General features: G+C 34.1%; 1 protein-coding gene across 1 annotated transcript in view; it reads right to left on the bottom strand.

Moving 5' to 3' along the window:
* Positions 1-15,027, bottom strand: part of LOC118197896 (glutamate receptor ionotropic, kainate 2-like) — a 533,731-nt gene that overhangs the window by 230,932 nt on the left and 287,772 nt on the right. Inside the window, exons 5-6 of the mRNA XM_085809703.1 lie at positions 12,353-12,406; positions 8,396-8,560 (exon numbers count right to left, since the gene is read on the bottom strand). Coding sequence (XP_085665829.1) covers positions 8,396-8,560; positions 12,353-12,406 — 219 coding nt within the window. The remainder of the gene's footprint in view (positions 1-8,395; positions 8,561-12,352; positions 12,407-15,027) is intronic.

Here is a 15,027-nt window from a genome sequence, read left to right as displayed (position 1 = left end):
TGTTTAAACGTTTCGTTCAAATACGGTAAAGCTCTTTTAAGTCTAGCTGAAGAGTTGATGCAGCTAAAAGACGTGAGATTTGACTTCCGTTCACACGAACCGGTCACCTGCGGCCAGCTGCGTTTTACTTCCCCCTTATCTTTCGTGGGGTTAACCACGTGTTTCGGGTGCGGAGGCGAGAAAGTATTTTTGACCTTTTCGAAGACGAAAACTTTGTGATATATTTATTACCTACGGATGTCGCAAGTTTAACTGAATTACAATTGAAAACAATCTTTCTGGTTTGAGCGGGAAAAGGTATATCATTTTGTTAGAGAGTTCTGAATTCTTCGAATTTTGGTCGTTGTTTAACAACTCTGTTTTAGTTGGCTAGAGAGAGTTGAAGTTTTGTTTAAGATCGGCTAATTTTTAATTTTAGTTTTTAATTTTAGTTTTGAGCCAATACTGAATTTAGAGGCCTTACGTTGTGAGCGTCAACCGAGGTATCTTCAGCCGTTGCACGAGAGGCAGGAGGGGATTTGGTCCAGTTCTGATCTACTTTTAAGAAAGAGCTTAGCCCTGCAAACCCTTGGGGGCGACCGAAGTTCGCGGTTAATATTGTTTATCTCCGAGGTTCTGGCAGCGCGGGGACCGATTCGAGCTCGTCGCGGGCTCCTATTGGATAGACATCGGCGAAAATGACGGAAGATCTGGGGATAGATCTAGCGTTATCGTTGACCAGTAACTTTTGTTCTACAAATTCGTCATCAATGTTTTTTCACTTGTGGAAGATTTGAGTCCGATTGCTCGCTTCGAAGTTCCAGATTTCTTTGGACAATATGGGAAGAGTGGTGTCGTCATCTCCTTATGTCTGCCGCGGTCTGTCGTTTCCTGTTGTCCCTCTCCTGCGGTCATCTTCAGAGGAACTTCAAAATTAAAGGGAAGGCTGATTTCAGAGTTAAAATGATATTAGACACCGTATGGTGCTGGAACTATGAGAAAATTCCCGTTCTGCCTTGAACGGACTTCAGTATAGGTTTTCCTGACAATGATGAAGTTTCGGTCGTTATTGTTTCGACGATTTGTGACTGGATCCGGACAGCTTCCCGAGCCCCTCAGACTTTTGTACGCGAAATCCGTGAGTAAATATTTGTTTCCTCTCGTTTTGTTTTTACAAGTGTTTTGTTTAAATTAGAGTGAAGTTATTTTTTTTTACTGCTTAACGCTCATGTTTATTTAATTTCGATTTAAAAGAAATATTTCTGAAAAGAAATTTTCATTGAAGTAATTGTAATTTCAGTATTATAACAAGTAATTTAATTGATTACAAAATCTCAGAAGATAAAATGTTCCATCTAAATTTGAATTATTAATTAATGATTTGTAGTATTTATACTCCTAATGAGAGATAAGCCATCAAATATGAAATGATGAGGAAATTTTAAGATTCTGTTTTGTAGGGGTAGTCTGGCCAGCTAGCTTAAATTATAATATTTGGAATATTATTAAATATGTTTATTAATTTATTGTATTTTTTAGTTTAAATTTATCTTGTGGTCTACTGTAGGCCACCCATATGCTCCTTACGTAAAATATGGTAATTTTACATTCGAACCTGGGTAAATCTTATTGCGTACCGAAATTTATGTGTTTTAAGAAATTCAGTGAATCTAGTTTTATTTTACACAAAGATTGCAAATTAATGAAGTTGTTGCGGAAGGGCATTTACACTATCTTTTGATAAATAATCTTTGACTTGTTTTCCCCAAACACCAAGGAGGATTTTTTTTTTTTTTTATTTAAAGAGTTAAGCAATAAGCAGATAAATTTTATTTTATGAGTTGTTACTTTAAGTGAATTTTGTTTAACATAAAAAAGTTTTGTATTCAAAAACTTAATTAGTAAGATAAGATTTTGTTTATCAGAGAGAGTTTTGTTTGTTTTCCTTGTCGCGGCACCGAGTAAAAAGTCAGTTCAAAAGTTTATTGTGAAAGTAATTTTAATGTTTTTTCTACGGAACACTTCCTATGATCGGTGACCGGCATGATAATTGAAACGTTAACATATTCTGCGTACGTTACAATACAGGCAATCACATGTAAATAATTTAATGTAAGTAATAATAATTATATTAATGGACTAGCCCCTAATTCTATCTGTTGCTTGACTAGTGTAATTAGTTTTACCTTACTACTGTTACCTGCATCTACTCCACTGTTAATTGGAAACCTACGTCAACGTGATGTCACATTCTCTTTACCATAAATTTTCTTTCCCTTACATTGATGTATTATGAATATAATAATGCATGTGTGAATTATTAACATAAAGAAACTTGGAATCAGACAACAAAAATTTATTCTTCTCAAAAGCGGAAAAGATAGAATTAAGTAGATGGTTTAAAATAGAGAAAGGAAAAATCTGCATTTCAAAGTTAATGTAAATTTCAATGCCCATCATTTGAAATGCCGCTATGTAAAATAGTAATGAAAATTATTTATTAAAATGCTACTTACGAAGCAGCTGGAAATGACAAGTTTTGAAAATGTTAATGGATTATTTAAAACGTTTCCCCTAAAGGCGAAATCATGAATATGCTCATTAAAATCTTTAGTGCTTAAAAAATTATTTAATGTATAGAAATCATTATTTTATACAATGCCATAAATTTTTGCTGAAAGAAATATGCAGTTACGCATCTATAGCTTTATTCTTACCTTTACGCAATAATTAGGAGGTACATAGCAGTAAATAAAGTATTTACTTTTGTTTGTGAAACCATAAAAAACATTTAGAAAAGGAAATTATAAGTTGAAAGTAAATTTACGCAACGTATTTGTATTAGAAAACATGAAAATGTGTAAAAACGTAGTCTATGAGATTATGAATAAATATAAGCAAGTCTTTCATCGAACTAGCGGAACTAAGCGGAATCTTTAAAGCATTTTTAAGGAATATTAATTAGTAAACATTCTGCATTACACAAATTTAAAAGAAAAGCTTGTTTTCTTTGACGACACAACTAAAAAATTTGTATATTTTATCCTTGCCTTAGGGAAAGTGTTTTTACCGTCGAAACTTAATTAAATGTTAAGAAGATACGCATTTGCAAAGAAAATAGAAATTTATTCTCACAGTGTGAGTAACAACCAGAAAAGATGGCATTAATTGTTTAATTTTGCTTCTCGTTTTCGTAGGATGTACGAATGTAATCACAAGAGAAATAGCTTATCTTTGTTGTTCAATATTTTCCCAAAAATTTATTTTGGAATTTCGCAAGTGAATACAGGAATCTTAATTTTATCATCTGCTTACATTTTTATCAAATAATATTACTAGCTGTTGATGATGTCATCATATATGGCATTAGATAACAGTTTAGCACCTATTATCTGACATTGCATAACACAGGGGTTAGGAATTTATTTATCAGCTTGTAGAGATCCTCACTTTGTAAATGCTAAGTTACAGTTGAACGTCAAGAATCTTAAGAACTGATAAGCGAATAATCGCTTGAATTCGTATGACAAGAAACAACAAGATGGAAGGGAAAATAACCCTTTATTATTCAAATCAGATTTAACAGAACTCTGTCTTGGAGTGTACAATAAAAGCCGACACTTGGGCTTGAAGTTAAGAGGTTAAGAAATAAACTAAAACTAATCTACACTAAAATAGATAAGCTATCAAGGGCCTAAAGTACGGCCGAGCATAACAATAGATTACGAGAGAGTAGCCTAAAAAGGCGGACGCGTACAGACAGACTACCTGGTAACTCTCTTACTAAGACATAAGAACTTCGCGGTTAAATACCGCTCTTCCGCATTATGTATTCAGACGTGATTCTAAAACTACGTTCTGGCCGGAAGTAGTAAGTTGAAGTTAAGAATCGACAGGAAGGGAACTTAAAAAATTGTTACTGATAATATAAAAAAAAACTGATGCTAGTCTCTCGTGCCATGACAAACAAGATTTGCATTGGAACTTGTGTCCGGCGAAATGCGAACGGCGACCGCTACAGGGCAATGTTCGCAGGCTTATGGGAGAGGGGGAAGTGGGATTATTTTAGGTGAAGACGTTGCAGGAGTAAGATATGTTGGTTTACTAACTCAGTTCTTTATGAACATTTTGTGGAAAGATTGTTGCCGGGTCTGATGGTTGACAGTCCAGCACCTACACGTCGAAACAGCTGGTTTTAGCATGATGGAGCTCTTGCAAGTTTTAACAACCCTGTGGGGGAATGCCTCGTTAGGACATAACCTGATCGCTGGATTGGTGAAGCTGGACCAGTCGCATGGTTACCGCAATTCCCCGACCTGGATTTCTGCCTCTGATGATACATGGTGTAACAGACGACAGGAACAACAAATATGGATCTCTTCACCAGGATCGTGGAAGCGGCGGCTCGTATCTGTGACACATCTGCCCATTTTAAATGGGTCCGTGAATCTGTGCGTCTATGATGTGAAACATTTTGTGGTGAATGAAGAAGTTATGAACATTTACTGTGATTTAACCATGTTAAGAATCATAATTTTAACACCTCTTTTAGACATTCTTTCTTTCCTTCTATGCTTGCGAACATTGCAGCCGCCGTTGGCATTTTCGGACAAAAGTTCCTTGTAAATTTTGTTTGTCAAGGTATGGCAGACCAGCATGTTAAGTTTGGCAACGACCTTTTGAGACACCCTGTCGAGATCATTATCTTATATAATGCCATAAATTTTTCCTGAAGGATATATGCAGGATGTAAGTTCGAGCAGACTGGCTTTAATTTCGAGGGAGAATCTAATTAAAAATCAGATAAATTCATTTAAAGTTATAAACCATTTTTTAACTTACATATTTCATGTCTTACACAAATACATAAATATATATACATACATTCACAGGATCCGTTAGAAAAATGCATACATACATTAATGACAGTAAAGTCATTATTGTTTGTTAGTACGAAACTTAATAACAAGTTAATACAATCATACATGTCATTGGTTAGGTTAGGTTTAATATAATCATCCTGCATCTGTACTTGTGCAATTACTTAGAGTGCTGGAAGTGACAGATTGGAGGCCATTAATGGCCAGACACATAGCGCAAGGCAAGTGGACGACGTGGTTGCTTATACAACGTTGGCCAATATGTAAGCGGGTACATGCCGCTTAATTTCTTAACGAAGGACCTCCAGTATAATGACGTATTTCAACATCCCTCAGTATTATTTTGATTCACTATCCTACGTCATACATCCTAGATTACAGACATGAAAATACCGGCGTGTGTTGATAACACTATATTACATTTTGTAAACATAATTAATATGAACTTCCAAGCCAATACGAAGCGTATAAAAAGTGTATATAAATTTCTGACGGACGCTCTCTATTCGAATGATATTCATATTAAGCAAAGAAATAAAATTTTGTTTTGAAGTTTGTTATTCAATCAAGTAAAACCATATTCATAAAATGGACTCGATACTTTTTACATGCATAAGGAATTGAATCAGTTATTCCATAGGTCGTCAATCATTATAAATTTCAATCATGCTCGAAGTATGCTCAAAATCTCTCGAAAGAAATGCTGTTAGGATATTTACAAATGTTTAATAACGGCAGCAAATGCTGCACGATCTTCCCATTAGTTGCGGAACGAGGCTAATGTTAAAAAAGAGCAACAGGAAAAGTATTTTAATAATAACGACAGTCAAGCAGCAACTCCCAATTATGCATTTTTGGATTATTCTTAAATTGTTACATGGCTTTAGATTATTATTACGTGATTACGTGATACTGCAATAACTTGAAACAAAGCTGAGTGCTTATTGACCTTAAGATTTAACACATCGAAGATTGACAGTTGCAGAAATCATAAATAAAACTTTGATTTTGATCATTAGAAATTTTATCTTAATTGGCCTACCATGCCAAACTTTATTGAATATGTACACATCTTCAATAAAATATTTTTATTACAGTGCAGTTGTTTACTATGGAAAGCAATTCATCAAGAAGTAGCTACAGTAGTGTGCGGCTTAATATTTCTTTGGCAGCACACAGGACTCTTGTTGTAAGCATAGTTTAATCGGAGCCAAAATCGTGCCTTTTTGGAATAGTTATTTGGTATTTCTTACATTTTTATAATATATTTTAAGACAAAAAGAGGAGCTGCGGACAGTAAGCGAGCATAGATAATCTGTGAGGAAATTAAAAGATTGTACTTCGAATGTTCGTTTCAGAATAAATCAGTTTTTGTGTGACGTTATTGCCATTTGCAATCTTGATTTCAGTTAGCAAAGTTAAATATTATTTTTTGCTGAAGTTTATGAGTTATCTACGTAATTAGTCTTACCTAAGAACTACATGATAAGAATTAATTTCGAATCAACGCTGTTTAGACAGATTTATTACAAGCATAAAAAAGTGACCAAATTGAAAAAGGATTTTGTAAAAAAAAAAAAAAAAAATTCCATACATTTTATCTTTTATATGGATAGATAGATAGGTATGTAATCAGAAGTTAATCATAACCACCAATTATATAAATGTTAGTCTTTCTTGACTGTTACTTAAGTTTAAGATCTAATAAGTTGAAAATACAAGAGAAACACGCCAAGTTAAACATAAAATTAGTAACCTTGAGTTTGGCGCAAATTATTTATGTCAAGATTTCAATCGATTTTGAGGGCAAAGTAGATCCCTCTTCGTCAGGGGTTAAAAAACAAAAAAAGTCTTGCAGATCTCTTTGCGTAAATGATTTCATAGTAAAAATGAGATAAATTTTAAATTATTAAACAATTTAATGAGTCCGTAAAAAATATTATTATCATATTCAATACTATTAGCAGTAATCTAGCTTTTTTGTTGTTCATAAGGATAAAAATATACAGTTAATTCTGAGATAAAATTACTGCTCTATAACTTTGAAACTATCTCCCTGCATTATATTTCTACTCTTTACATACAGCTAGCCATTATGTATATTACAAGACTGTTCCTTTGTCTAATTTTATGATGCACATTGGCGTGTTTCTTTTCTATGTCGATATCCATTATATAATTAGCTTATATCATTCAATTATGATTTCAAGGATAGCATTAATATTGTTACTTTCTCCGGGTTCGTGGAATTGAATTACTTGATGGTAACACTTGATGAAAATCAATACACAATTTACTCATCAGTATTACGCAGGACTGTTCCAAAGACACGTTCATAGTCATCGAAAAATTACGATAAGCACACTGATAAGCTTCAGGCTATAACGCTATAGCCTTCAGGCTATAGCTTCACGGCAAAGCACTAAAGTGCAGCTCATTCTGTCGATTTCTCTCACGCTAATCTCTGAACTCAAGACACTACTGCTACTCTCAAGACACTACTTTCTCCGCGCACAGGCGGGATATATATATATAGCGTTAACCTACCTTCGAGAACATTCCCGAGTAAAAAGGCTAAGAATGTGTTCTAAAATGTTCTCACCTTTTCTATGGCATATCACCAATTTTTTCGCCAAATGGGCGATTTGGCGCCATATCTGGCAGCAATGCTTTTCCTTGCCATTTTCTGGAAACCTTAACCCCGCATTGCGATGAAGCTATCTTACGACAGCTGGGTATTTCGCAACAATATCTTCATTTACTTACTTTTTTACTGCACTACACATATTCAATATTATTATTATTAAATTTGATAACTCACAAATATGAATACTCTTTTTCATATTATCTCGAATGTTTAAAATTACTCACACACCTAATATTATCATTTTCAGTATTGTTTCATAACTGTTAAATTTCATCATTTTTTCAAATAATCTCATTCTCACTCATTTAATCAAAAAATTTCCCATTATATTTGGAAACCGTAAGAACAATTTTATTGCACTCTCAGAGCTAATGCTTGAAAATTATTAGATTTTACTGCTTAATTTAAATATCGAAAAATATAATTCTGATAGCATTTCAATTAATGATATGAAATCAAAAAAGAAAATGTTAATATAATGGTAAATTTCTAAATGTTAAACTGAAAGTAAGAAAATTCTAGAAATCTTTTTAATTCTTACTCTTAAAATCAGCAATTGCCAGCTAATTATTTTCAATACTACTGATGTTATCTTAGAAGCTTATGGATATACTGTATACATAATTCCTCCTCAAACCTTTGCTTTACAATATGCCACAATCCTTATGAATTCCCTGCAAAGATATCTCAGCACTTTTGCAGATTTAATATGCATATATTTAATTCTTATTTCCATTCTGAATTGCGTGCATATTGCACTAAATATGAGTTTTAAACATATACTTTTTAAGTTAGCTATTTATAGACGAGTATTTATCATTCGAGTTATAGCACACAAGTAACTGAATGTGTAAAACATTGAATAAAAGAGAGCTTACATTTGGCCTACCTTCACGGGAGGCAACTTTTTATTAAGGCGGCCGTAGTAAATATCGCTTAGGAACCATTCACGAGATATGAATACTCCTGCTGTCCTTGAAGGTTGAACAAGTCTGAACCCTGAAATATTCGCACGACCATGTTGAAAATCTTGTAGATTAACTGTATGTAGGTCCTGTTCAAAGATAAGAAGATAATTATATTACACTATGCCTATTTCTAATATTTATTAATTATATCTAATATTTGTTAATTATATGTATAATATTTATTATTATAAGTTTCATCCTATTAAAAATATTTGCTCAAAACTATTGTTATAAATATTTGTGAGGTTTGAATGCATTTGACTGTATTATTGCTTGGGTGCAATGTTACAATATTTCGTATCATTGTACACTGACTACCAATAAGTATTTGGACACCTGTGATAGAAAAGAAAAACTAACTTTATTCAAAATCAATAGTTGGTAGAGCCTCCACGAGAGGTAATTACAGCGTGGACCCTCCGCGGCATACTTTCCACAAGTCTTTGTATGACAGCTAGTGGTATTTTCTTCCACTCGGCTTGGAGAAGAAATAGAAGTTCCTCACCGATTTTGAACTGGTAGTACACCCCTGAATTCGGCGATGCAACTCGTCCCAGAGGTTCTCGATAGGGTTCAGGTCTGGCAGGCCAGTTCATTCGATGAACTTCATTGGCACCATACCAAGGCTTGCTTAACGTCGAAACATTACAACTGGCAATGTCGTCCTGACAGTAACAGGGGTCCAACCCGTAAAACTGCCACAACGTAGGAAGCACATTGTCATCCAAAATAGTGCAGTAGGCATCGGAGTTGAGCTTACCATGAATGGGGACCAAGGGTCCCAGCCCATACCAGGAGAAACATCCCCAGACCATAATTCCACCTTCGCCGAACTTGACTGTTGGCGCAATGCATTCTTTCAGGAGACGTTGTCCAGGTAGACGCCAGACCCAGACCCTGCCATCCGAACGGTAAAGGGTGAACCTTGATTCATAACTCCAAAGAACCCGTTTCCACTGATCTACGGTCCAATTTCGATGTGCTTTGCACCACATTAACCTAGCAGCGCGGTTGAACTTTGTTATCAAAGGCTTATGGGCAGCAGCACGACCATGAAACCCAAGCGGATGTGCTTCCTTACGGATGGTATTCATTGAAACAATACTCCCGGATGTCTGTTGAAACTCCTCGCGGATGAGGGCCATCGGTTGGGTGCGGTTCTTCCGAATTTCTCTGGACAGCACTCGTCGGTCTCTATCTCCCAGTTTCTTTGGTCTGCCGACTCGGGGCACATTCCGACAATCACCGCTCACCTTCCACTTCTTAATCACATAGGCCACTGTCGATTTTGGGTACTTCAGATCGCTAGATATGTCTCTTAAGGATCGGCCACATTTGTGATACCCGATAATTGTACCTTTCTCGAAATCACAGAGCTCCGAAATGCGAGGCATCTTGCATGCAGCTAAAGCCGATGCTGTTTCCTACACGATATATACAGGCGAAGTCCCTGACGTACCTTAGGACCGCAGACATCGTCATTTGCATATGTGTACAAATACTTATTGGTAGTCAGTGTATTTATTATTTACTTTAATTGTTGCGTTTTAGGAAGCATTAGCTTTATGGTATATTTTTGTGTAATTGAGCGTATGGCTATGCATTTTGCATATAAGTGCTTTTTTCTTATGTAGAATTACAGACCTTGTGACCATGAATCCAACAAGGTTTTGATTCAAAATAGCTCAGATATAGCTCGTGCAATGGGCAGAAACTCTCCCTATAGACCTTGGGCACATTTGGCGAATTCTCAAAAGAAACCATATTTTCGGGATTCTGAGAGAGAATTTTCACAATTACTGTTTGGATAAATCAGTATCTTGGATTCGGAACACTGTCCTCATTTCTTGAATAGAGTGTCTCCTTCAATACAATTTCTCCTCCTTGACAGACAAAACATAATTGACATCTCCCAGGAGTTCTTCTCATATTGTGGCACAGAGAGTTCTGAATAAGACTGTAGAGTCATAAGGATTTTTCGCACTCAGGAGATGCGAAAAATGTGCAATGCGCTCGCCGGGACTCGAACCTGGACCTCTCGAATACGCACCGAGTCTGCTACCGTTACACCACGAAGGCATGCAGAAAGGAGGGATAAAATACTTTATAACATTCACAATCTCCTCACGAATTCCATTTCTAAGGTTATAATGTGTGAATAAGAAAATGATATCTCAAATAACTCTTAAGATGGGTTCTGCTGTTTGCCATGAGTAATGTCTCTCTCAGTCTAGAGTGGTGCAAGGGCTCGAAATAAATTTCTCGGACTTTAGCAGCCGGTTTTAAATGAAAGTATTTCTAAGCCTAAGTTTCATTCACTCTCTAACTCACATCAACAGCCTTAAAATTGCAAGTCTTCAGCAGACTTTGGTTGCTTCGGTAGACATTCGCAGAACCATTAGCTTATGTCGACGCTGGGACATGGAAAATGTATAATGCCCTCGTCGAACCTCCCGAATACGTGCCGAGCGTGCTTCGAATTACACCAAGAAGGCATAAGAAAGAAAGGGACAAAATACCTTAAAAGCTTTATGCTGTGTAATGGATGGCTCATTTTGTAAATGCAGACAAACGCTTACTCTATATAACGCGATCCAGTGGTGTACCTACTGCTGTTTAATAAGTACTTTATACTTCTTTGAAAATATGTAACATCAAACTACATTTGAGATACCTATGTTTGAGAAGCACTTGGAGAAAGGCCGCACAATGTAGACACAAATAATTGCTTGAATAAATAATTAAAATCATTTGTTCCAAAGTTAATTATTTGAATAAACTCTACTGCTGAATTTCTTTACTGATATTCAATTAGCTGATAATTATTTATTACGAATTTTATTATGAATATTATTAAAATAATAATTTTGCGATGAATTTCAATTTCAACTCAAAGAAAATAATAAAATGCATCGGATGAGGAACACAAGAAATCATCGAACCTTTTCTTTTATTGATAACTTAAATCTATAGTGTGATAATTACTCTGAATATGTTATTACTGAAGAAAACTACTTTTGCGTTTATGCCTCTGAATTTATTTATTTAGCCTCATATAAAATCTCATTTAGCCTCATATAAAATCAGTGTTGAAATATATATCTTTTTTCCGATTATGATATTCAAATTACCACAAAAATTCTAAGCGGATACTAATAACTTCTCCAGAAAAAATTACAAACTTGATAAATCATAAATAGCTCGAATATAATATTACACGTATATTGCTCAACGGGAAATTGCGCAGTAAAATATAATGCATCTGTGAGTATATTTATTTAATGTGCTTGGTCTTTTGAATATTTTATTTATACGGAACCTAAATATTGAAGTGCTAAATTATGCTGCCTGTTGTCAATCAACTGGCATTAGTCTTCCAGTGCAGAAATATTGAACCCAAGAAAGGTTCACAATAATTATTTTATTATTATTATAATATCAACTTCAGACCCAACATAGGTCTACACACAAATCGAATCATCGCATCTTGCAGGATTAACAGAAACGAATTTAAATTAAGTCTAAATTATTTTTCTAGTTAATTCTTAAAAATTTTATATAAATTTAAGTTCATACTCCCTTGCTTTAAACTAATACCCTAAATATTGACATCTTATGTGCAAAGAGATTTAATAATTAAAATATACCGTAAATGTTTCAAAACCACTTAAAACCAATTCCTAAATATTTAAATGAAAGCGAAAGCTTTGTATTTCATTATTAAAGACATTTATTTATTTATTATTTATTAATTATACATTATTTATTTATTTATTAATCTACTGTAGCAGTATATTTATTTCAAAAGAATAAACACAAATTTAATTATGTCAAATAAACGATTTCATTTCGTATGCATCACTTTATTCCCTACTTACCAATGAAGTAATAAAATAATTGTGATATTCTGTCATCATTCCACTTTTCTGAGCCTAAAAATAAACAAAATTATTATTATCCTTCCTTAAATCGTTACATTTTGTTTATTGAAAATAGAATTTGTTATGAATAAAATGTTACTCATATTCTTAATTACTTGATTTGAGTGCAGTTGCATTCCTATATGTATATATACATACATGAAAAGAATTTTGCTTTCATGAATTATTTTATATGCTTGACAGAATACATATCATAGAATCATTTCATACAAATCATATCATCAATGCATATCATACGAAATATATATCATAATCGTAATAAAATATGAAATACAATGCATTTAAACAATAAAAATGTAATTAAATTCTAAGTGTAATCTTATGTAAAACTAAATGTATCTGTGCACAAGTACATAGTATATGGGCTTAGAAATTTCTGTCGTTAAATATAATGCTGAATGTTATGGTAATTTTCCATCGAATGCGTTAAAAAATGAAAGTTCTTTAAATATGTCAATTACATACAGTATAAAAATTTGTAATAAACGGAAAATATTACATAAATTACTAGGAAGTGCATTTATTATTATTCAATTACTTTGAATTCAGTTCATTTGTTATGTGTGTTATGAATTAATACACAATTGGAAATGCAAATAACTATTTTATTCTGTTAGAAAACTATCAATAAACATTGCTCCTCTGAAAATACAATGAACGTTTAGGACTGCATCAAATTAAGTCATGAAGTTTCCTTAAATACATAGTTAATGTGAAAGATTTACGACGTGAATTTTGAATATCTTCTTATTTAGCTATATCATTGTTTCACCTTTTATTAGATTTAATAACAATTAAAAAATACTTATCCACTGCTTTGTGCACAACCACCATCAATCGATGAATGTAACTTATATAAAATTACTATTTTTCTTCTGTTCTGTTCAAGAGAAGGCATCACTGCCTTCTCTTGAAGAGAAAATCGTAATAGAGTAACTTGCGTTTCGTCAGAGATTTCAAGAGATTTTATACAGACAGAAATGTTCGAAATATTCCGAGTTTCCTTCAGTTAATTCCTGTTAATCAAGAAAAGAAACAGCATGCCTAATGTTAAATACTTGCATTAGCACAATATCAAGGTATTAATGCTTAAATAAAATACACATAAGGGAGCAGGTTTTTGGAGAGATTCCTTTCTTACTCCGTAAAGAAGCTGGGATAAATTAGTTGATACAGAGCATTTAAGAATTAAGGTATTCCATTAAAACTTACATATAATATTACAGCAAAATTTATACCCATATTTGCAGTTCGTACAATAGCTATTTTATCTTTCATGAACTGCACTAAATATTATAGAAATCTAGAGTAGGAATCTAATTTATTCTATTTATTAAAATTGCTGAGTAGAAGCTTTAACATCGTCTACTAACATATGCCTGAAAATAAATACAGAGCATACTTGTTTTTGTATATCAAGCAACGGAGAACTATTTTGAAATGCATAGTATTTACTACATCAGTAATTAGACAGTTGAAAGATAAAAATTTGTTTGCAGTTACTTTCAGTTACATACACTTTTTGTAAATCATGAAAAATGGTATTCTAAAATACATGGTATTGAAATCAAAGTTGAAAGATAAAAATTCGTTTGCAGTTTATTGGCAGTTACATACCACATTTTGGTTTTTGTAAATCAAGTACTATGGTAGTATTCTGAAATACATGGCATTCAATAATTAGACAGTGACAGATAAAAATTAGCTTGCAATTGCATACCACCTTTTTGGTAAATTGAGCACCATGGAGCTATTCTGAATTACATTATATTGACAATTGCTGGAAGCACGCTAAAATTATATTACTGCCAAAACCAGGAAAGGATACTAGCCGGCCCGAGGGCTATAGACCCATTACCTTACTCTCGAAATGGTGGTGTGGTGTATTTAATTATGGCAAAGCACACGAGGGCTATCTGCCTAAAGGGAGGGATGCCTTTCGTGGAGGACTTTCTAAGGGAAACTGGCTCGTATACACGTTACACATGGGGAAAACCACGAAAACGCCCATGCAGCCAGCCCGTTCGCGGGATTCGAGCCTCAGACCGAACTACCAGTGTTCAACGTCTTTACCGCTCGGCCGCTGGTGGGCCCTTACTCTCGAAATGAGTTTTATGAAAGTGTTATCCTAAATCCGCTAAAGCCCTACTTAGATGTACTTCCGCCCCAACAGTTCGGATTTCGCGCAACATTATGTACTTTCAAGCAGCTGGTAAGGCTTATGGAATTTTGCGGAGATGCCTTACACCACAGACAAAATGTTGCCATGCTGGACGTGGCGAAAGCTTTCGGCCGCGTCTGGCATGAGGGTCTGATTTACAAGCTAATTAATTTCAACTTAATTGAGCTCATTACTTCATTCATCACAAATAGAAGCTTCTTAAGCTCCATCGGAAAAGACGTCTCTGACACTAGAAAAATTAATGCTGGTATACCGAAGGCAGCATATGTATTTATACCAATTTTGTATTTATTTTTATCGGGCAGGACCAATTTTATATTTATTATATGTTGCAGACTTCCCGCGCGACAACTTGGATAGAAATAACATTTTTGGATGTTATACAGACGACACAACTTTAGCTATGAAGTCTGCTAACGCAAATCATGCT

The sequence above is a fragment of the Stegodyphus dumicola genome, chromosome 2, assembly GCF_044657685.1.
Source record: "Stegodyphus dumicola isolate Sdum_Otavi_A_Nest chromosome 2, ASM4465768v1".
Classification (NCBI taxonomy): Eukaryota; Metazoa; Arthropoda; class Arachnida; order Araneae; family Eresidae; genus Stegodyphus; species Stegodyphus dumicola.
This window is presented reverse-complemented; position numbering and strand designations above follow the sequence as displayed.